The sequence below is a fragment of the Triticum aestivum genome, chromosome 5D, assembly GCF_018294505.1.
Source record: "Triticum aestivum cultivar Chinese Spring chromosome 5D, IWGSC CS RefSeq v2.1, whole genome shotgun sequence".
Classification (NCBI taxonomy): Eukaryota; Viridiplantae; Streptophyta; class Magnoliopsida; order Poales; family Poaceae; genus Triticum; species Triticum aestivum.
Window position 1 is genome coordinate 52,461,884 of NC_057808.1, and position 22,990 is coordinate 52,484,873.

General features: G+C 43.7%; 3 protein-coding genes across 3 annotated transcripts; all 3 read left to right on the top strand.

Moving 5' to 3' along the window:
- Positions 1-6,500: 6,500 nt before the first annotated feature.
- LOC123119395 (WPP domain-associated protein) lies at positions 6,501-10,549 on the top strand. The gene is made up of 5 exons (XM_044539198.1): positions 6,501-6,989; positions 7,728-9,106; positions 9,341-9,467; positions 9,822-9,923; positions 10,048-10,549. Exons 1-5 carry the CDS (start codon positions 6,963-6,965, stop codon positions 10,126-10,128), a joined length of 1,716 nt encoding a protein of 571 aa, XP_044395133.1. The 5' UTR covers positions 6,501-6,962; the 3' UTR covers positions 10,129-10,549.
- A 555-nt stretch (positions 10,550-11,104) lies between these two features.
- LOC123124293 (uncharacterized) lies at positions 11,105-13,023 on the top strand. Its single transcript, XM_044544940.1, has 3 exons — positions 11,105-11,340; positions 11,769-12,003; positions 12,120-13,023. Exons 1-3 carry the CDS (start codon positions 11,209-11,211, stop codon positions 12,128-12,130), a joined length of 378 nt encoding a protein of 125 aa, XP_044400875.1. The 5' UTR covers positions 11,105-11,208; the 3' UTR covers positions 12,131-13,023.
- A 4,753-nt stretch (positions 13,024-17,776) lies between these two features.
- Positions 17,777-21,882, top strand: LOC123119396 (protoporphyrinogen oxidase, chloroplastic). The gene is made up of 9 exons (XM_044539199.1): positions 17,777-18,217; positions 18,314-18,499; positions 18,587-18,671; positions 18,761-18,908; positions 18,987-19,067; positions 19,490-19,661; positions 20,746-20,905; positions 21,019-21,122; positions 21,377-21,882. The coding sequence occupies exons 1-9, from the start codon at positions 17,858-17,860 to the stop codon at positions 21,674-21,676; spliced, it is 1,596 nt and encodes a 531-aa protein (XP_044395134.1). The 5' UTR covers positions 17,777-17,857; the 3' UTR covers positions 21,677-21,882.
- Positions 21,883-22,990: the final 1,108 nt, after the last annotated feature.

A 22,990-nucleotide genomic window follows, 5' to 3' on the forward strand; every position in this document is an offset into this window, starting at 1 on the left:
GCTCTGCATCGGCTAATAAAGTCAAAGGGTCGGAAGTAGTGCTTCGTGCCTAGTGTTTTGAATTATTTCCCACTACTAAATCCGTACATTTCATGCTAGATTATGCATGTCGGTCTTTTGTTTGGAAGTTTTGAATTCAAAGGGGGAAATACTGCTTATTATGAAACTTTTGAATTACAACAACTGCTTTACCCCCAGGCAGTGACGGAGCTACCAAAAAACTATTGGGCGGGCCGGATAGTATAATGAGTAGTAACAAAGTAAAAAAATCAATATTGTTATGGGCTAGACTTCATATAAAACTTTATTTTGCTCCAGCCAAGGGCAGGCCATGACCCTTTCAGCCTTGCTGAAACTCCGCCGGTGCCCCTAGGGTTCGTGCCTAGGGTTCAATTTGGATGCATGAACGAAAGATAAGACCAGTCAAAATAAGGCCTCTCAGATCGATCCACATGATTATAAAAACGCATGACAAGTAAAAAAGAACACATGGATTGCAATGTCGTGCACATTAGAGTCCCACGTGAGTTTTATCTTTTTGAATGCATAGCATGAAAGGACAGATGCTTCTTTCTCTGAGGTTTAAGTGAAATACACATCAATCGTACGTTGCTTATTTCCAAAATTTTATCTCACTATATAATCCAACTTTGATCCATTCTCTTTATCTCTGTACATTCCGTTTTTAATCCTTGATAACCGTCTCCTGGTTTTACTTTGCAATGCCTTCTAGAATCCCCGTTCCATTTACTTCGTATGTCAATTTTTGTCTTGAGCCTAAAGTTTGACCAAGTTTCTATATTCGGCATTCGCAATATCAAATCACTTGAAACTAAGAGACGGCCTCGGTTATGTTAAAAAAAACAGACAGCGTCGGTTCATGCATACCCGGGGGAAAAAACTCGGTTCATGCATGGAACATTTTTTCTCTTTTTTTTAGGGAATGAACATTTTTTCTCTACATGTTTTTCTACATTTTTTTCTCCACCTGTTTATTTTGTGTAGTACTGGTCTATGCCGGTTTTACACGTGCATCCCCAAACGTAAGGCCAACTCCACCGCGCGACCCCTTCCTGTCCGGGTGCATCCGTTTGGGATAGAACGGACGAATAGCGCGGCCCCAAACGGACAAATGTCCGGATTCCGTCCATTTCCGACCCATCCCGGCCCAAACTTGTGCCGAGTTTGGGGTGAAACGGACATCGCGCTGACGGGCTCGCCGCACGCCCTTGTCCCCCCGTGGCCCGCCTGTCGGGGACACTAGCAGTCCCTTCGCTTCCAACGCCTCCACCCCCTCTCCCCGCCCCGCCCCACCGCCGGCGCCGCCACTATTCTCCGGCCGCCTCCTCACTGCGCACCCCCCGGCCGTCCATACCAAACCACGTCTCGACATGGCCGCCACCACGCTCGTGCTTTCGCCGTAGTTTTGGCCGTCGATTGGAGGAGATTTGGTCGTCGCCGCCATAGCCGGTGGTAGAGGGGATACGACCGCCGCTGATGTACCACGGCGGCCACGGCAACTTCCGATGAGTGCTCCAGAGCGGCCAGTAGTCGGCTGCCAACCACCCCTGCTGCATCGAGGTGATCTCGCGGCCCCTTTGCCACCACGACCGCAAGGTGTTCGACACTTTGCCCACAAAGGTATGGACAGTGGAGATGAATTTTTCTTCCACCACTTCATTTATTCATCGGACGATTCGTCGTCAGATGATTAAGATCTTGTGGTGGCTGCACTGGTCGTTCACGACCACATTGAACGACAACTTCCTCGGTACAGGGGGTCACTCCCTGGCCGTGCTCCCAACCTGAACCGCAACAGGGAGAGAGGCCATGCCCTGCTCTATGCCGATTACTTTGCGAACACCCCGCTCTTCAAGCCAGATAAATTTCGTCGCCGTTTTCGTATGGCAAGGCATCTGTTCAATCGTATCCGAGAGGGAGTGGTTGCTCATGACCCATACTTCGAGTGCAAGACGGATGCCCTTGGCAAGCTTGGATTCTCCTCTTACCAGAAATGCACCGCGGTAATCCGCATGCTTGCATATGGAATTTCAGGTGATCCGGTGGATGAGTATGTGCGTATGAGTGAGACCACATGTCTAATGTCACTGTACAAGTTCTGCCAGGCCGTGGTGGCAGTGTTTGGCCCTGAGTACTTGAGGCAGCCAACTGCCGCCGATACAGAGAGATTGTTGGCGACCAACGCAGCTAGAGGCTATCCAGGCATGCTTGGCAGCATAGATTGTATGCACTGGGAGTGGAAGAACTGTCCATTTGCTTGGCAGGGCCAGTACAAGGGGCATGTCAAAGCGTGCACTATCATATTAGAAGCGGTGGCTTCGCAGGATCTTTGGATATGACATTCTTTCTTCGGCATGGCAGGTTCTCACAATGATATCAACGTGTTGCAGGCGTTCTCCAGTCTTCGCAAGGCTCGTAGAAGGCCACTCCCCACCTGTCAACTTTGAGATCAATGGCCACCAGTACAACAAGGGATACTATCTAGCTGATGGTATATATCCTCGGTGGTCAACTTTTGTGAAGACAATCTCGAACCCCCAAGGTGAGAAGAGAAAGAGATTTGCCCAAATGCAAGAGAGTGCTAGAAATGATGTGGAACGTGCTTTTGGTGTGCTTCAATCCCGATGGGGTATCGTTCGAAACCCTGCACTGTCATGGGATGAAGGGAAGCTTTGGGAGGTGATAACTGCTTGTGTGATCATGCACAACATGATCGTCGAGGACGAGCGTGATGACAGGATCTTCGACCAAGGATTTGATTATCAAGGTGAAAATGTTGAGCCCCTGCACCAAGAACCGGCCACGTTTGAACAGTTTGTCCAATTTCATCGTGAACTGCATGATTGGCACTCGCATTTGGATCTTTAAAATGACTTGGTTGAGCACGCGTGGAGTCACATTGGCAACCAATAGATGTATTGGTTCATTATGTTCATTCAAGACAATTTCGATTTGGTTGTAAAACTATTTTATTAGAGACAATTTCGATTGGGTTGTAAAACTATTTTTATTTTCAGACAATTAATATTTAGACGCGCAAACTTGTTTTTATATGAATATATGAGCATTTTTTACCGTGGCGGACAGGATGGGGCCAAAGGATGTGGTCGCGCGATGGGCGCACGGCCACCGCATTTCAAGACAGGCCCGGACACGACCCCATTGCCCTGCCCAAACGGACTGAATCCGGATAAAGCGGACGTCCGTTTGGGGTCGCACGGTAGAGTTGGCCTAAAAGAAAACCCCAACACTGTATCGAAAGGATGAGGGAGTGGTGCCAAAGGATCTGATCGATCTGATGCCAGAAAGAGTGGATGAACATATGAACAATACCCTCATAAAACAGGTCACGGAAGAAGAGGTGAGTGACGCTCTATTCCAGATCGGTCCACTCAAGGCACCGGGGCCGGACGGCTTTCCGGCGAGGTTTTTTCAAAGGAATTGGGGTGTGATGAAAGAAGAGGTGACCAAGGCTGTGATAATGTTCTTTGAGGACGGCATCATGCCCGAAGGAATAAATGAGACTGTCATAGTCTTAATCCCCAAAGGTAACAACCCACAGAGCATAAAGGACTATCGACCCATAAGCCTTTGCAATGTCATATATAAGGTCATTTCGAAGATCATGGTGAATCGGCTTAGGCCTTTCCTGGATGAAATTATTTCAGAATCTCAAAGTGCCTTTATACCAGGAAGATTGATCACGGATAATGCAATCATTGCCTTTGAGTGTTTCCACAAGATTCAGCATAGCAGAAATCCAAGAGACACATACTGTGCTTACAAATTGGACTTGGCAAACGAATATGATCGTGTCGATTGGGGATTCTTGGAAGGCACCCTTCAGAAGCTACGTTTCCATCAAAAGTGGATCTCATGGGTTATGACTTGCGTAAAGACAGTTAGATTTTCTGTGAAATGCAATGGAGAACTTCTCGAGGCTTTCTCCCCATCTAGAGGATTAAGGCAAGGGGATCCGCTTAGTCCTTACCTTTTCCTCTTTGTGGCAGATGCGCTAGCTTGTGCACTGAATAAAGAGATTGCAGAAGGTGGCATCTCAGCGCTGAAGATTGCCCGGGGGAGCCCGGGCATTGCGAATCTGCTATTCGCGGATGATAGCCTCCTATTTTTCAAAGCCTCATCGGACCAAGCAGTAAAGATCAAAGAGACCCTCAACTTATTCCAGAAAAGTTCGGGACAATTGCTTAGCCAGAACAAATGTTCGCTCTTATTCAGTAGTGTTGTCCTACACAAACTAGAGAGGAAATTAAAGGAATTCTAGGTGTGGAGTCAACAACTTTTGAAAGCAAGTATCTAGGATTGCCTACACCTGAAGGGAGAATGAAGAATGAGCATTTTCAGCCCATCATGGACAGATTCGGTAAAAGGTGCAATGACTGGAACGAAAGATTCATGTCACAGGCAGTAAAAGAGGTGCATGTCAAGTCGGTGGTTCAGGCCTTGCCAACTCATGTCATGGGAGTATTCAAGCTGCACCAAAGTTTCTGTGACAAGTATGAGAAGATTATCAGAGACTTCTGGTGGGGTGACAAAGATGACCGCCGGAAAGTACATTGGATGTCATGGGAGAACATGACAAAACCAAAGAGGGATGGGGGCATTGGATTTAGGGATATGCACCTATTTAATCAATCCTTGTTGGCAAGGCAAGCGTGGCGGTTAATTCAGAACCCAAATAGCCTTTGCGCAAGGGTTCTTAAGTCAAAATACTACCCTCATGGTAATCTCCTAGACAAGGTTTTTTCCTCGGATGCTTCACCCGTGTGGAGAGGAATCGAGTTTGGCTTGGAACTCTTAAAGAAAGGGTTGGTTTGGAGAGTGGGAAATGGAAAAAACATTCAGATTCAAAGGGATCCATGGATCCCGAGAAAGAATGGACTACATGCTGCAAAGTTCACTCGGAGTTCAAGGCTTAGATGGGTGAACCAACTTATGATGCAGGGTACAAAAGAGTGGAATACGGCGCTAATCAAACAGATTTTTCACTCCTTCGACGCCGAAGAGATATGCAAAATTAAAATCCCGGAGTGTGATGCACAGGACTGTGTGGCGTGGCATTATGAAAAGTCAGGAGCTTTCACTGTTAGGAGTGCTTATAAACTCGCAGATTCTTTGAAAAGAAATTCCAAAGCAGCAGCATCGAGTTCTTCCAATGAAGTGGGAGACCGAAGCATATGGGATTTGATCTGGAAAGCAAGCATCCCTGAGAAAATAAAGATTTTCGGATGGCGGGTCGCTACCAACTCCTTAGCAACAAAACACAATGTCTTCAGGCGTACTATTGCTCTTGACAACACATGTGAGATCTGTGGAAATGGGAGGGAGGATGAGCACCACGCGGTGATTGCCTGCACAAGGAGCAGGGCACTCAGACAGGCGCTGAGAGAAACATGGGGTCTGCCGAAGGAAGAGAGCTTTAGTTACACGGGAGAGGACTGGTTACAGCTGCTGCTTGGATCACAACCTGAGAACACCAGGAACAGAATCATGTTGCTACTCTGGCAAGCATGGCATCTCAGGAATAATGTGGTACATGGTGATGGAAGAGATACTGTCCTGGGATCAACGCGTTTCCTGCTGAGGTACGAGGAGGAGCTAGAAGAAGCTATGCAAATGCAGGGCTCGAGACTGAACAAGGGAACAGGATGACACTTGATGTTGAGCAAGACAGCAACACACAACCAGATGCAAAGCAGTGGAATGCGCCGGATACAGGGGTAGTCAAGATTAGATTAATACTGACGCGTCCTTTCTCATGGGATCTGGGGAAAGCTGGGCAGGTGCTGTTGCTAGAGACTGGCACGGATCGGTTATCATATCTGTCGGACGCCATATCGGCAGCTGCTCTAGCGTGGAGGAAGCTGAGGCTGCGGCTGCGCTGATAGGACTGACGGAATTAAGGAAAATATACAGGGGGCATACTGCGCTGGAATTGGACTGCGCTGACCTGGTGAAAAACCTGTCCATGCAAAACCAAAACCGGTCGAAGTGTTTTCCCTGGATAGCGGACATTAAGGCTTGCCTGAACGATTTCTTGGATCACACCATAATACATACGGGAAGGAAGCAGAATACGCTAGCTCATGAACTGGCAGCTGAAGCGAGAAGGGCAGAGGATTTTCTGCTGTTTGCAAAGGTTCCCAGTAGACTGCACCAGATCATGGTGTCAGAATGTAACCTAACCACTGAGTAATTCACTCGTGGTCCTCAAAAAAAAACATGTGCTGATGCTGCCAGTCTACTGGCGTAGTAGGAGGAGCACAGTGTAAAAATAGTCCACATCAAAGGGCAAGTGAGGTGTCGCGAATCTCAAGGCAACGAACGGAGCGGGCGACCCGTGAGTGAGCCAGCGACCGCCAACGACCCCCTCGTTCCTCGTTTTGGTCGTGATGAGGCATCCAACCGCCCTCCGACAAACCACCCCGCGCTGTCACGGAACCCCCGCCCTCGATGTCAACGTCGCCGCTCGCCCCCTTCTCCCCGCTCCCTGACCGGCTGACCCGGCTTGAGCGTGCGTGTGGCCACTGGCAACCACGACCAGCGGAGCGGAGCCAGCAACCGCCGCCGCATCATCCTCCCCGTCCCGGACGCTCCTCCAGCAGTTTCCTTCCTGCTCATTTTTTCTTCTTCCTCTCGTTCTTTCCAACTGGCAAGCAACCGCCCCTCTCCCCACCAACGAGCGAGCGCCGAGCGAGACGGGACAGCCAGAGCGAAAGCAGCCGCCTTTGCTGCAAAAGTGCGCCGCGCACTGCTGTATCCCTCTCCGCCTCTCTCTCATCGCGCCTCCCTCTCTGCTGCTTCCCCCCGCACTCTTTTCGTATTGGTTTCCCGCCCCCGAAGCCCCGGCGAAATTTGAGAGGCGGCACCGCTTCTCGTCCTCGGCGGCGCCGAGGCGGACGGCTGGGTCTGGCTCCGCGGACATGGCGCCGGCGCCGGCGGCCGAACCCGTGAGTTCCTCACACCACCCCTCCTTTTTCTTCTTCTTCTTCTTCGGTTTATTTATTTATTCCCTTCAATGTTTCTCCCCCTTCCGAGAAACAGCAGCCGCCATTCTTGGTCGGTCAACTGGCTTCAATTCATTTCACTTCTTCGCTGCTCCTTGTTTCATTCAATTCAATCAATTAATAAATGAGCACTTAGTCTGTGGGTAGGGCAATTGACTGCTTCATGGCGTGGATAGATAGATATATACAGACTCCACACATAATCCTGTTGCAATCTTGTATACTAACGTGTAGCTTAAAAAAACAGAGAGGGGAAACAAAAAAAAATTCCAGCAATCCAAGCAGTCTGACTTCAAAACCAGTGATCCAAACAGTTTGGCCCCAAATATTCGTCACCCCAACACAGCCTCTGCTTCTCAACTGCCTGCCCGGTAACTGCTGTCGACTATGGAAGGTTGATGCGCTGCATTTTGCTTTGCTTGGCAGGCAGTTGCCACTGCCACTATATCTGTGATTTGTTTGCCTTGCTTGGCAGGCAGTTGCCACTGGCCCATTAACACTATGTCCTCGGTTCCTTTATTACTAATAATTCGAATAAAAACTTTAATATTTGATTATCATCTTTGCTAATTTTAATAATGATCCGACCTTTCGTAGACTTAACAAATTCCATGGCTTTGTCATTGTAATAATCCCATATTTGGGAGTAACAGCTTCTATGGTTTTCTTATCTTTCTGCAGTTAGAGTATGATCTGCAGAGAGAGCTCTCGGACATCATGATCCAGGGCTACATTTGTGGTCTGCGACGAGAGTTTGAGATGAAGCTATGTGAGAACCACAACTGTATCAGCACACTGAGCAAGAGCTGCAGGGAAAACCTTTCCGAGATCGCCGCGCTACGAGACGAGCTTACCTGTATCCTGACCGCTGTGGCAGCTTCAGAGTCCAGCGTACTCCCTCCCCACAGCAGTCTCGAGAAAGCAGAGGAGACGAACTCTCTGGAGATGAAAGATGACAATGACATCCCGGACTTTTCGCTCCTGAAGCACCTGCGGGGCGAAGAGATCACGGCTTTTCTGAAGTCTGAATGGCTCAAGTTGAGAAGGCAGCACGAGTACGAGCTGCATCAGACGACTGAAGAGCTGTTCAGGCTGAAAAGGCATTTTGCAAAGGATGGAGCCGTGCTGCCTTTTAGGAAAGAGAGAGAGCTTGAGTTCATCAAATCAAAGCTGCTTCAGACTATCTCCAAAATGGATGGAATTATCTCGAGGAAAGAGGGCTCTGGTTTTGATCGCAATGAGGATGATGAGCTATGCAGATTGAAGGACAGGATTGGTTCTCTGCTCGACGAAAATGAGCATCTCCGAGGTTTGCTGTCTGACAGAAGAAAGGAAGCTAAGCAGCTCTCTGCACAAGTAGTCGATGCGCAGACCGATGTCGCACGCCACTCACTGTCCGAGTCAAAACTCAGTGATGAGCTTCAAGATCTGAAGATTGAGAGCCACTTGAAAGAGCTATTGGAACTGTCTATATTAAGAGAAGTTTTTGGCAGTTATGAAAATCAGATTGATGATCACAACCAGGAGGAGTGCTTCCTCAGAGAGTTGCTTCTGGAGAAAGAAGAGCGGTTACTTACCATGTCTGGGGATAAACGTAAGCTCAAGTATGAAAATGAGCAGCTTGTATCTATGGTAGGATCAAAACTGGTTCAGCATCATGAGGAATTCGACTTGGTTAACGATGAGCTTACGATGTTCAGGGAGAAAGTGTGCGAGCAAGAGCTGCTGATCTTGGAGTTCAAAGGCGAGTCGAGTTCAATGAAGAGCTGTCTGGATGAGGCCATCCAGCAAATCCATGTGTGCAAGCAAGAGATAGTTGGGCTGACTGAAAGCTTAGCTTCCATGTCTGTTGCTTTGGAGGAAGCAAAAGAGCAAAATGCTTCACTTGACGCGACTGTCCGGGAAATGAAGAGAACATCAGTGCCGTGCACAGATGGTCATATAGGAGATGATGCAGGCCCCCTAGAGCAATTCACCCTTGTTAGCATGGAGAAACTATCTAAAGCATACAGTGATTTCGAAAGCAGATTAGCGCAAAGTATGAAACAAAATGATATAAGGTGCACAGATTTGTTAACACTCATTCCGCCCCCCCCCCCCCCCCCCTTTTTTTATGTTGATGTTTATTTAATTAAAATCGCACCTGCTCAGCAAGCTCACTTCACCAGAGTATGCAGACCTATTCTAAACATCTGCATGTTACTGTTCAAAAATAAAATATATGCATGTTACTGAAGAGGACTGTCTATTTCATATTTCCTAATGCACTGGCCATTTTTTATAATTTGGTGCAGGTTGACTAGAATAATTCGTCAGTTCAACCCACTGGTGCAGCAAGTTGCTGTACTAAAGAAGAAGGAATTCTGGTATAAACAAATACTCGAGATTAAATGCTCGAATCTCGAAAAAGCAGAAGCTGAGGTTAGCCTTCTTTGCGTCGCTTCATTTTGCTTTTCGATTGGTTTGAGTTCTAAGGTGACGTGTTCAACAAAATTCCAAGTAATTTTCGAAGTTGGGACTTATGTAGAGGAAGAATGGTATCTCAAGATTCTAAAGTAAAAATAGGAAAGAATGCCTAATGGTTAATTACATATACATTTCTCTTAGAGAAACACATGATGCTTGTTTTGCAGTCCACCCAAATAAAAACGTGGTTCTGGAATCTAGACAAGATGGAGTGAATTTTTAAATCCAAATGGGACTCCTCCATTTGTTAACTATCCATTTTATGTAGGTGGTGATATAATTCATAATTCTTTTCCTAATGTGATTCAGGTTGATGTACTTGGCGATGAGGTCGAGACCCTCTTAAAGGTTCTTGGTAAAATCTATATAGCACTTGACCATTACTCTCCTGTCCTGAAGCACTACCCTGGGGTAAGAGCATTACTGCATAAATATCCATGGAACTAGTCCTGCACTTTTTTTTATAATAATATGGACATGCAGCTTTTAGCGTGAAGGTTCTACAATTCATAATCGTTTTCCGCAATTCTCGCAGGTGACCGAGATTCTGAATGTAGCTCATAAGGTGTTGAAAGGAGAAAGTATTGAGCAATACAACACTTTGTTAAAACATTAACAGCACTTGAATACGTTTGACTTGGACAGATCCTGAGAATAGCAAGTTTTTGCAGTGACTTACAGGAGGAAAACAAGATGTTAACTAATAAACATAGTTGCAGTCAAAGTAGTAGACAGCATTATTCGATTGCTAGTGTGACCAGGGTGATCTCTTTTCTTAGGCTTCATTTGTATCATATCAGTGTGCAGTTTGTAGTTGTCGATAAAATCCGTAGGGTTCGCTTGTGTTCATTATAGCTTTCAGGTTGGATTGTACCATTTCTCTGTTTTCTGAGAAAATCGGGTGATTGTTTCTCTGCTTGCAGCAAGGCAGCTTGTTATAGTCCCAGCTTTACTCTCAGTGAATGTGTATAAGTCAGTCCTAGTTTGTATCGTATTGACTGCGTTTATGCATCTGTAAGTTGTAACTAGTGCAATTTTCTTCAGGGCTACTAGTGCAGTTTTCTGCAGTCCATTTTTGTGAACTGGAAAGAAGTATGAATTGCAGTAGTGCCAACCTGTTAATGGAAGCATTTGGACAAATTTGTCTCATCATCTCAATGGGGATGATATGTAAACTCATGATGGATTCATGGCATGAATATAAATCCACCGCAAATAAACTTATAAATAATCCAGCCAACAAAAATATATTAAAATAAAAATATTAATGTAATTTGACAGACTTGTATTGGTACCATTGGTGCATCAAGAAAAGAAAAACCTCTGGCCCCATGAGGCCATGACCCCATATTCGCTTTGAAAGTCAAAAGGGTGAGGTGCCTACAAAGTACACACAAGACTTGCACCGATTATTAGTCAGAGAGGTCTTTATTTTTTATCGCGACAAGATTACGAAACTTAATCGCCAACGCGCAAAACGTTAGCTAGGATTAGTCAATAGACGATTGCACACCACATGGTTTAAACTATTTCTGGATTTGTGAGGCGACATCAGGATCCAGGTCACCATGGTTCGCGGGTCAACTCTTCTTCGTTCCCGGACGCCATTACAGGGTAAAATCCTGTGAATCAGGACAATTAATTAGGCTATAAGTACCCCAAGTACTGCTAGTGTCTTGGGTTTGTCCTGAGGAAGATGACTGACCTTGCGGCGCCGATGAATATGAATATGAAGAGGAAGGGTGTTGAGGTGGTGGCCAGCCATGGATTCTCCATCTTCCTTGATCCTAAGAGGATCAAACTAGAGCTGCTGCCTCCATATGGTATGGTAAGTAGTATCCTCCGCATAGCATACAATTTTGTTTCATGAGTTCTAGCTAGATTGGTACTCCCTCTGTAAAGGAATATAAGAGCGTTTAGATCACTAATTCTTTACGGAGGGAGTAGTAAAGAAACATAGTTCGTTTATTATGCCAAGTTAGGAACTGGCAGTAATTGACCTGGATAGTTAGCAGGTAATTAGCAGTGGTAGTACCATATCAGATCTAAGACGATCCTAAGAACTTCTTGGCCTTATTGGATCAGTACACCCAATGGTCAATTAAGTCATCCACAGGATCACAGTGAAAGCATCCGGCGATCCACATGGCAAACATACCAAGATTAACTCGATTCATTTCATGATACATAAGCTTATTGTGTTAACTCGGTCCACTTCATGTGATAAGCTTGCATTAACTCAACTCAATTCATTAGGATGGCATGATTCTGGACATGATGGAAGATGACGAACCACCGGCACGTGCTCTAACTCCTACTGCTAGTGCACCAACCATGGTCCATGAGAAGGTGAACATTGTATCTGGGGGCAAATCTTCAGAGCCACCATTCAAGTTCAGTGAAGAACAGGACACTGCTGCAGCGACACCGATGGACGTCGAGGCAGAAGCCCAACAACACCAGCCATGCCGGAATGCTCCTTTCTTTTCGGGTTAGTGACAATCATCTCAATTGTTAACATTTTCATGGAAAATAGAAAGACGCTAGCATGCGAGATGAAAGATCTTTTTATAGCCATGTGAATTCTGAATATCCTACCGCTTGCAGGTTTCTTCTGATTTCCCGAGTGGCACTCTACTGAATATAGTGGTGTAAGCGTGTGGCCAGCATATAGATTGAACATATCTGTTTCATGCAGTGTATTGCTAATCTTTAGTACCACCTGGACTAGTAAATGTTGTTAATCTACCTTTTTGAACTCTTAAATGTTACTCCCTCCGTCCCATAATGTAAGACGTTTTTTCCACTAGTATAGTGTCAAAAAATATCTTACATTGTGAGACGGAGGGAGTATTAATCTATGGGTCCCTCTAGGGCTCATCTAGATGAGCACTTAGTGTTCAAGTAAGATGACATCATTAATGTTTTGTCATGTTCCCCCTCCGCCTGTCCTTTGTTTTTTGTGGCTGTTTTTTCTGCTTCTGTCGATATGTTGGGTGTTCCAATTGTGCTGTGTTTTTTTTTGTCTTTGCTTGTACTGTTGTTTGTCCCTTGGCAATTTGGGTTGGGCTGACACAAAGAAACACAAGAAAAATACATAGGGGCAAAAATCTCGAAAAGTGCAAGCAGAGGCTGAGCTCCATAGAGCTCTTTATTAGTTTTCAGAGGAAATACTTTTTCCACACCTCAAAAAAATCTGAAAAAATATACATGTAGACATATCGTTGTAGTATACATGTATAGAATTTCATGAACATCTATATTCATATGTGATGTACACAAAATAGACAAATACACATATTAAAATGGGCCTTTTCTTTGTTGTATTTGGGCAAGATATTTGTCTTGTGTAGCATGCAAATAATAAAATTAGTTGATGAAATTTTATTAAAAAATGATACTTGAAGAATATACATATGTATTTGTAGAAAAAAATTGACATTATGAAACTTTTAAATACATTTTGATTTTTTTTAAAACGAGCTCCATGGAGCTTGGTCTTTGCTCTCCAAAAAACTTGACTTTTGTGTGAAGTGCGCACACATGTGTTGCTTCTTGCTTGTCAAGCAGGCCAACCATGTAGCAAAAATGAGGGAAAAGTAAAAAATGTAAGGAATTTTAAAAAGGTGAAAAGAAATCAGAAATAAAGAGAGAAGAAATTGTGGTTACTATTGAAGAATGTACTGCTGGTAGTTTTTTTCCAACAAAAAGTAGCGAAGAATGTACATTTCCAGCGCACACGTGAAACATTTTTTTAGTACACTTTGAACATTTTTCAAATACATGGTATACATGTTTTGAATGCTTTTTCGAATACATGGTAACATTTTCCAAATAAACATTGTATTTTTTTTAATGGTAGTAAACATTTTTTAAAACTACACAACTATTTTTTATATTGTATAAACATTTCTTAAATTTCCATAGATATTTTGTGGAAAAACTTGAATATTCCTTTATAATGCCACCTACATTTTTTAATGGAAAGAAACATTTTGAACCTTTTGTTTAACATAGTACAGATGCAAATGCTCATGCACTCACTCCTATGAACACGCGCGCACACACACGCTATCCCTATGAATACCTCCGAGAGACTGAGCATGCGTATCATCTTAAGATTGACGAAGTCTCTACGGACGACTTCGTGGTCGACGGGAACGTCTCCTCCCACTGGACACACATAGCCAGAAGGCCTGTAATAAATCCAGGAAAATGCGCGCACTAATGCCAACTCTAGAACTTGAACCCTCGTGCGATGGGGATATCACTGTCCACCGAATCATTCACCACAAGTTGGTTCGCATTCAAATTACGGAAACGTTTTTTACATTGAACCCTGCTGGGACGGGGATAACATTTTTTTTGAACCTACAAGAAGTTTTTTTTTACATTGTATAAATATTCTCTAAAACAATATGAACATTTTTTTGAATCGCCAAATTTTCTTTAAAATGCCATAAATTTTTCGATGGTACAAAACATATTTTAACATTCCGAAACATTTTTTTACATTGTATACACCATTTTCTAAAAATGCCACAAATACATTTTGAAACTTGTGAACATTTTATAAAATGTAACGTACATTTTTTGAATGTAAAAAATTATTTTTAAATTATTATAAATTTTTGTACATTTTATAAATATTTTTATATGTCATATACCTTTTTAAACACGTGATATTTTTTAAAGGTCACAAACATTTTTCGTATAACATTTTTCTATACACATCTTAACATTTTTCAATTGCATGATTATTTTTTAAAATTTATTTAAAGTATTTACTGTAATACATATATATATATATATCTAGAATATCTTTAAATATAAATAAAACTATAAATAAAAAAGGAAAAAAGTGTGAATAAAAAATGAAAAAGAAGAACGTGACATTAGATGGCATGCGGTTACTGGGTCGGCCGAACGAGTGCTCACTGCAGGTGAGCCTTGGTAGGACTCGCAGCGGGTGGCACATAGCTGCGTCCCCTTCAGATGGCTGATTAATTCGGAATCGTGGTACCCCTTGCAAAGGTTACTCCCACCTTCTCAGGCACTAATAAACGTTTGCGTGCAGGGAGGCTTTAGCTCTTGCAGAGGATCTAGGTGACAAACATGATGATTGCCTCGGATTGCAAAGGAGTGGTTCTGGATATAAACGAAGGAACAGGAGGTCCGCATTCAGCTATAGTACATGAAATAATGCATTGGAGAAGCAATTTCGATTCGGTTGCTTTTGTTTTTTAGCGTAGAAATCACAATTTCGAGGCTCATAATCTCGCCAAGTTCGCTTGTAACTTAGGGGTAGGTCGGCATGTTTGGCTGGGAGTCCTCCATGACCAGCTTCGTGTACCTATGAACATTGCTATTATATAATAAAGTGGCGAGATTTCTCAAAAAAAAAACCTTTTCAAGCACTAATAATTAACGCGTTGTGCCACTTGTCACAACTTGGGAGTTTTCTTTTTTGTAGATTCATTTCTTCAAAATGTTTTATATTTTGAAGTGTGCATCCAAATCTCGAACATTTGTACGGTTGGATTTTTCGCATCGAGATCTTCGAAACTAGATCCCATATTAGTAGGTTTTGACGAATTTTTTTATCATGCAAAAATGGAAAACCAAAAGAAAAAGAACCGGAGCCAGAAACACGTTTTTTCTTGTTTCACCTTGTTTTCCTGTGGGAACGCCCAGCACATGACATATTGTGCTTCTCGCGAAAGCAAATTTGTGCCTCCACGAAAGCACATCTGTTGCGTTTTTTTCTTTCCGAGAAGTATAGATGTGTTCTTCCTCAAAGCAAATTTGTGCTTCTGGTGAAAGTAAAAAAAACGTTTTTCCCTTTTCGAAAAGCACAATTGTGCTTCTCGCAAGCAAATCCATGCCTCCAATGAAAAGTAAATTTGTGCTTCTCGTTGAAGCAAAAAAAATGCGTACTTTTCTGTGCCTCCACGAAAGCATATATGAGTTTCTCGTGGAAGCATAAAAACTTTTTTCTAATTTGGTTTTCTCAAAATCCTAAGGAAAACTGAAACCCTGAAAAACACGGAAAAAAACTCATCTCAAATCCAAAAACACGTATAGAAAAATAAATAAAAAGTCCTGAGGGAACGCCCAACACGTGACACATGGCGGCGGCTAGACGCATCACTTGGCGCGCTCTCAGCCCACAAAAGGGATGCTTGCTAGGCTCCGCAAGGGGTACCCCTTGACTAGTTGCTCTCTGATTAAGTGGAGATGATAATCGCGAGTTGCAGCGAGAAATGGATGTAGTTATTTCTGTGAGATTTGGCTGTTTGAAACTTTAGTATTTGGATTAGCAATATAAGAATTAAAACAAAGTAGATATTATTATATAGTTGTAAAACTTTTTATTTCTTTATTAAAAGTAACATACCTGGTGCAAGTTACGGTGGCCCTTTTCCCATGCATGATGGTATGGTAGTTGGCATAGTTGCATGTTGTAAGAATTAAATGTAGTGGGGACATGTATGATGACATAATGATTTGGCATAGTTGTAGATAATTGGATTACGGACGATCAATTATATTTGTAGGGTATGTCTAGGGCACATCTAGATGTGCCTTAGTTATTGTACATATAAATGACTCAGTCAAACAAAGAAAACAAAAGAAAATGACAACAGAAAATGCCCGCATGAATCTTCACATAAAATTAATGATATAGGACTTAGATGTGCAAAATATACCTCTTATGTGCGAAATTATAGAAGATCCCTTTAAGATCAAACAATTTGATCGAATTGAGTATGACTAATATGCGTGATAGCATCTACTATACCAGGAATATTAATGAACCCCGTTCTTGCAATTGATCAGGATACCCTCTTTTAGCTGCTAGGTCTGTTTTTTAGTTTAAGATCCCTCTTACTAACTGGAATAAAATTGACGGGTTAATGTGAGCTTATCCATGCGGTTAGGCACTCTTCAAATAGGAATTCATTTTTGAACTGGCTTTCGTGCTTTGGTGAGTCGTCTGAGATCTCTTCAATGAGCTATGTTGTGTTGAGGAGATATCTATATAATCCGATTTATTGCATAAGACCCATGATAGCAATAGAACGAGAAAGTATACAGTGATGTGCAAAACTTAGAGCACATCTACATGTGTTTTTGCAAAACTGATCTTTTTGTACTCCGAAATACTTGGCGGAGATATAGGATTCTTTTTTTTTAGGGGTTGATATAGGATTTCTAAGAGAAACGACGAAATCACTATTGCAAAGATCATTCCAATTCTCCTGGTTACGACAAGTGGCGCACATGCAGCGCGCCACTTGTCGCAACATGGGAGTTTTCCCTTTTTTCGTAGATCCGTTTATTCAAAACGTTTTCTCAAACCGTGCGTCCAAATCTCGAACCGCTTCCACCGTTGGATCCCTCGCGTCGAGATCTTCAAAACTAGATCCCATGTTGGTAGGTTTTGACGAACGTTTTTTTCACGAAAAAAAACGAACGAAAAACCGAACCGGGAGCATGGGTTTTTCCCTTTCCAAAAGAGGCATGTCTGTGCCCCTCACGAAATCACAACCGTGCCTCTCACGGAAGCAAAACCGTGACTCTTGCGGAAGGAAAAAAAAAGAAAATGCACTTTTTTGTTTTCGAGGAGGCACGGCCGTGACTCTTGTGAAAGCACAACCGTGCCTCTTGTGGAAGCAAAACAGTGACTCTCGCGAAAGGGAAAAAACAAAAAACGCGTTTTTTTTCTCTTTCTGAGAGGCACGGCCGTGACTCTCGCGAAAGCACAACCGTGACTATCGCGAAAGAAAAAAAAACAGAAAACACTTTTTTTTCCATTTCCGAGAGGCACGGCCGTGACTCTCGCGAAAGCACAACCGTGCCTCTCGCGGAAGCAAAACCGTGACTCTCGCGAAAGAAAAAAAAACAAAAAACACGTTTTTTCCGTTTCTAAGAGGCACGGCCGTGACTCTCGCGAAAGAAAAAAAGCACGCTTTTTCGCATAAAATTTTTTTTTAAATTTTTTTTTATTGGAATGCTAAGGAAAACCGGTGGAAAACCAAAACGTCGAAAAAACCCGTTTAAAAAGCCAAAAACGCGTGCTGAAAAATAAAATAAAAAACAAAATCCGGAGAGAGTGCCCAAAACGCGACACGTGGTCAATGGCTAAGAGCGCGCCAAGTGGCGCTGATTGTTGCGAGGCTCCCAAAGGAGCGCGTTAACTAGTTGCTCTCGAGAAACGAGCCATTCTATCCATCTACAGTGGGCCGTTCCAACTTCGAAAGCCCAAAGCAACAAACCAACACAGCCGCAACCTGATCGCGTTATCCACCCCGCCGCACTGACATTCGCCCCGAGCGACAGAAATGGTCGGCGCAACCATGGCCACCGCCACCGTCACGGCCGCGTCGCCGCTCCGCGGCAGGGTCACCGGGCGTCCACGCCGCGTCCGCCCGCGTTGCGCGGCCGCGAGCGGCGCGACCGAGACTCCCGCGGCGCCCGGTGTGCGGCTGTCCGCGGACTGCGTCATTGTGGGCGCCGGCATCAGCGGCCTCTGCACCGCGCAGGCGCTGGCCACCCGATACGGCGTCGGCGACCTGCTCATCACGGAGGCCCGCGACCGCCCGGGCGGCAACATCACCACCGTCGAGCGCCCCGACGAGGGGTACCTGTGGGAGGAGGGGCCCAACAGCTTCCAGCCCTCCGACCCGGTGCTCACCATGGCCGTACGCTTCTTGCTCGCCTCTCCGATCGTGATTGTTCGAGACATTCGTGTGCAGAATGATGTAAGCGCTTCATGGACGGATTGGTTGGTTGGGCAGGTGGACAGCGGGCTCAAGGATGACTTGGTGTTCGGGGACCCCAACGCGCCCCGGTTCGTGCTGTGGGAGGGGAAGCTGAGGCCGGTGCCGTCCAAGCCAGGCGACCTGCCTTTCTTCAGCCTCATGAGCATTCCCGGGAAGCTCAGGGCCGGCCTTGGCGCCCTCGGCATTCGCCCACCTCCTCCAGTGTGTGCTGCATTCTTGATTCTTTTCTGAATTTGTTGCTTTGCCGTCAGCATTGATGGGCCTGAGCGTCTCCGGCGAAGGTTTCAGGGGCGCGAGGAGTCGGTGGAGGAGTTTGTGCGCCGCAACCTCGGCGCCGAGGTCTTTGAGCGCCTCATCGAGCCTTTCTGCTCAGGTATTCCCTTATTATAATGAGCAATGTCTTCTTGTTGCGTGCAACGACTGTGATAGCTAGGAATGTAACATTTCGATATTAACATTAAGGTGTATATGCTGGTGATCCTTCGAAGCTCAGTATGAAGGCTGCATTTGGGAAGGTCTGGAGGTTGGAGGAGATTGGAGGTAGTATTATTGGTGGAACCATCAAGGCAATTCAGGATAAAGGGAAGAACCCCAAACCGCCAAGGGATCCGTAAGTGAAGACCAAACTTTTTTTTTTATTTGGTCAGTTAACTGTTCCGTTGTACTAACCTGTTTTCACCACTTTTAGCCGACTTCCGGCACCAAAGGGACAGACGGTGGCATCTTTCAGGAAGGGTCTAGCCATGCTCCCGAATGCTATCGCATCTAGGTTTGTTATCGTTTCTTTGTGCAATTATGAATTTCTGTTATTACCAATACAAGTTGTTTGGTGTTTCGGTGTGGACCTTGTGCCGTTGTACGTAGACATGATCATGAACCAGCAATGATGTAATCCTAGGGAGTCAATTGCAAGAAACCACCACATTTGTGGCTAGGTTTGCAGAAAACCACCAACTCGTTAATCCGTTGCAAAAAACACCCCCTCCGTTGCAAAAAACACCCCCCTCCGTTGCAAACCACCAACTCGTTAATCCGTTGCAAAAAACCACCACATTTGTGGCTAGGTTTGCAACGGATTAACGAGTTGGTGGTTTTCTGCAAACCTAGCCACAAATGTGGTGGTTTCTTGCAATTGACTCAATCCTAGGCGTCACTTAACCATGTTCTGTTCTGTATTTCCTTCTTTTCCAGGTTGGGTAGTAAAGTCAAGCTGTCATGGAAGCTTACGAGCATTACAAAGGCGGACAACCAAGGATATGTATTAGGTTATGAAACACCAGAGGGACTTGTTTCAGTGCAGGCTAAAAGTGTTATCATGACCATCCCGTCATATGTTGCTAGTGATATCTTGCGCCCACTTTCAGTAAGTGCTTCTATTATTAAAATTCATGTTTTTAAAATACAATGGGCCATTACTACTATTACTCTTAACTTTCTGGGATCCTCCCTATTTGTTTTCTAGGAAACATGAAATGTTGCACTAGTGCACTTCCACTAAATAGACTTGCCAAAAAATATGACTGCATCTTAACAACCATTTCCTGTAATCTTAGTGTAACGCATTATTGCGATTTTATGCAGGAAGTTATGGTTTTTCAGATTATAATTATAGCAGGATTGCATTGATCAACCTCGTCAAACTATTCGCTAATTCACAAGTCGTACTATATCTTCAACAACCAAACTCTATGTTTTCAAAGAACTAAATTTACAATAATTATATGTTCTGAAAGTTGTATCTGGTTTTGACAAAATGAGACAAGACATCAGTATGCGTCATACTACATATTAAAAGAAGATTTTTAGTAGAAAACAAATTTTGATCCAGAAATGGAAAATATAAAGCCCACAGGACCCAAATTCCTCAGCATATTAGAAGCCTCAGCATTAAGCACAAATAAGACTAACAGCATCCACTTCATTGGTAGGAGGATGCCTTAATGTTTTGTTTCTCCTTTCACTTTGCTATCTTAATTGAACCTGACAAGCCACTCCATGCTGTTCTTAATGCATGTCTTACAAGGTGCACTAATTACTTTAGGTGATATTTGCTATTTTCCCTACACACCAGATAGCTTGCCCTATCATGTATGTTTTTATGGCCATCTTTTCTACTTGGCATGGAACAGGCTTATTTCTTCCGGGACAGAACAGTTCCGAACTTTCTACATGAAGTTAACTAGTCTCCCGCAAAAAAAAAGTAGTTGGCAAAATTTTTCTGGTGGGTGCTTATTCCTAACTTTCTAAATTTGTTACACACTAAACGGAATCTGTTCCACTAGCTGCCTGTCAGGGCGTTTCAAGCCTAGTTCGACGTACCATTTGGCGAACATATATGTCTAACCCATAGTTTGCAGTTGCAAGCAGTAACTTTCTTTCACATTTCTTAGGTTTTCTAAAGTAGTCTAACCATACTTCCTCCTGTGTTCATTGAACCCCTTCTGCAGATTGATGCAGCAGATGCACTCTCAAAATTCTATTATCCGCCAGTTGCTGCTGTAACTGTTTCATATCCAAAAGAAGCTATTAGAAAAGAATGCTTAATTGATGGGGAGCTCCAGGGTTTCGGCCAGTTGCATCCACGTAGCCAAGGAGTCGAGACTTTAGGTATGTCGATCGGGAATAGATTCTTAGCTTCAAACAACTACGAACATTACTCTTGCTTCTTTGTTTGCATTTATCTTGTCAGTGATTACTAATTAGTTGTGTTTTTTATCTAGGGACAATATATAGCTCTTCTCTCTTTCCTAATCGTGCTCCTGCTGGAAGAGTGTTACTTCTGAACTATATCGGGGGTTCTACAAATACAGGGATCGTCTCCAAGGTTCTCTCAACCTGCCTGATCCTTGTGTCATTTTCTTATTACATGATATATTTTTGCAGTATTCATTTTGTGTTGATCACCTATGTCTTCCTTTGGGATTAATGTAAACAATTTGACTGCATTTCTCACCATCAGCTGCAATTATGAAATTATGATAGATGTGAACCACCTGTTAGGTGCTACATTCAGTCGTGATGGTATTGTTAGATTGCTTGTTACTGATCGTATTTCTGCTGATCCTATTTTATTTGCAGACTGAGAGCGATTTAGTAGAAGCCGTGGATAGTGACCTCAGAAAAATGTTGATAAATCCTAGAGCAGCAGACCCTTTAGCATTAGGGGTTCGAGTGTGGCCACAAGCAATACCACAGTTTTTGATTGGGCACCTTGATCGCCTTGCTGCTGCAAAATCTGCACTGGGCCGAGGCGGCTATGACGGGTTGTTCCTAGGAGGAAACTACGTCGCAGGAGTTGCCTTGGGCCGATGCATCGAGGGTGCGTACGAGAGTGCCTCACAAGTATCTGACTTCTTGACCAAGTATGCCTACAAGTGATGGAAGTAGTGCATCTCTTCATTTTGTTGCATATATGAGGTGAGGCTAGGATTGGTAAAACATCATGAGATTCTGTAGTGTTTCTTTAATTGAAAAAACAAATTTTAGTGATGCAGTATGTGCTCTTTCCTGTAGTTCGAGCATGTACATCGGTATGGGATAAAGTAGAATAAGCTATTCTGCAAAAGCAGTGATTTCTTTGTGAAGATTTTGTTGTATGCTAAGTAGTACTCCCTCTGAAAAGAAATATAAGAGCGTTTAGATCACTAAAAGTAGTGATCTAAACGCTCTTATATTTGTTTTCAGAGGGAGTAGACCGCTTCAATGTGCTGAGCAACAATTTCCGCGGGATTTACATAGCGCCATCGATTTCTTTGATTAAACTTCGACAACAAATTTCACCGACAAGATTTACTTTTTTTATAAATTATATTGTTTGAAACTAAAATTTACTACGAATTGAATGGGATTTTTTTTACATGTAATCCCTGTTTTGTTGATCAAATTCATGGTCAAAGTTGAGCCTCGAAATACGCGTGCGCCATGTAAATATGGACCAAGGGAGCATATACAAATAATCCTGAGTGAATTTCTTACCACTGTTGATGGAAGCATATACCAAGGTTACAACTTGACTATTACTGTCTCATTCTGTTGAAACTAGGGATTCAAATCCCAGTTCAAAAAATTATTGTTTGTCAAGTTAGTCATGGTGACCACCCCGAGCCACAGGGGCGCGGAGTCATTGGAGTTGTCACACCCCTGAGAGTGAAGATTTTCGATAGTAGCCCGAAGAATTTGACAACAGTTGAATGGACATACCAAATTGACCAATACCTCTTCACATTATGAAGATCGTGTGGCCCAAGTTCAAGTGATAGGTGGCCATCACTTTTCGCGCACAACGTTGTCAACTCTATCTCTGAAGCTATCGTTTTTACCACTTGCTTTCTTCCATTTATGTTTGACTATGTCGCCTACGCTGAGTTATAAAGCCAGGAATGTAATTAGTGAGATCCATCCAGCACTTTACCTTGATACAAGAAACCTAGCGTTGTTAGTTGGCTAGGCGTCTCTCGCCTCTTTCTCTGAATCCTCACATATGCTCTGAATTTCTGACCTCCTGCTCCGAATTTAGCAAACGATTGAGGATTTCTAGTGTAGGTTGTGACAAAAGTGATATTAGAGCAGTGAAACTGGTCTTACTTCTTCATCCCTGTCGAAGATCTGGCGAGGGTTTGAGGAGCTCTTCCCTTGTAAAATTCCGCAACCGGTCCGCACAAGTTTAGAACTAGGGGTACCGTGGAGACATTG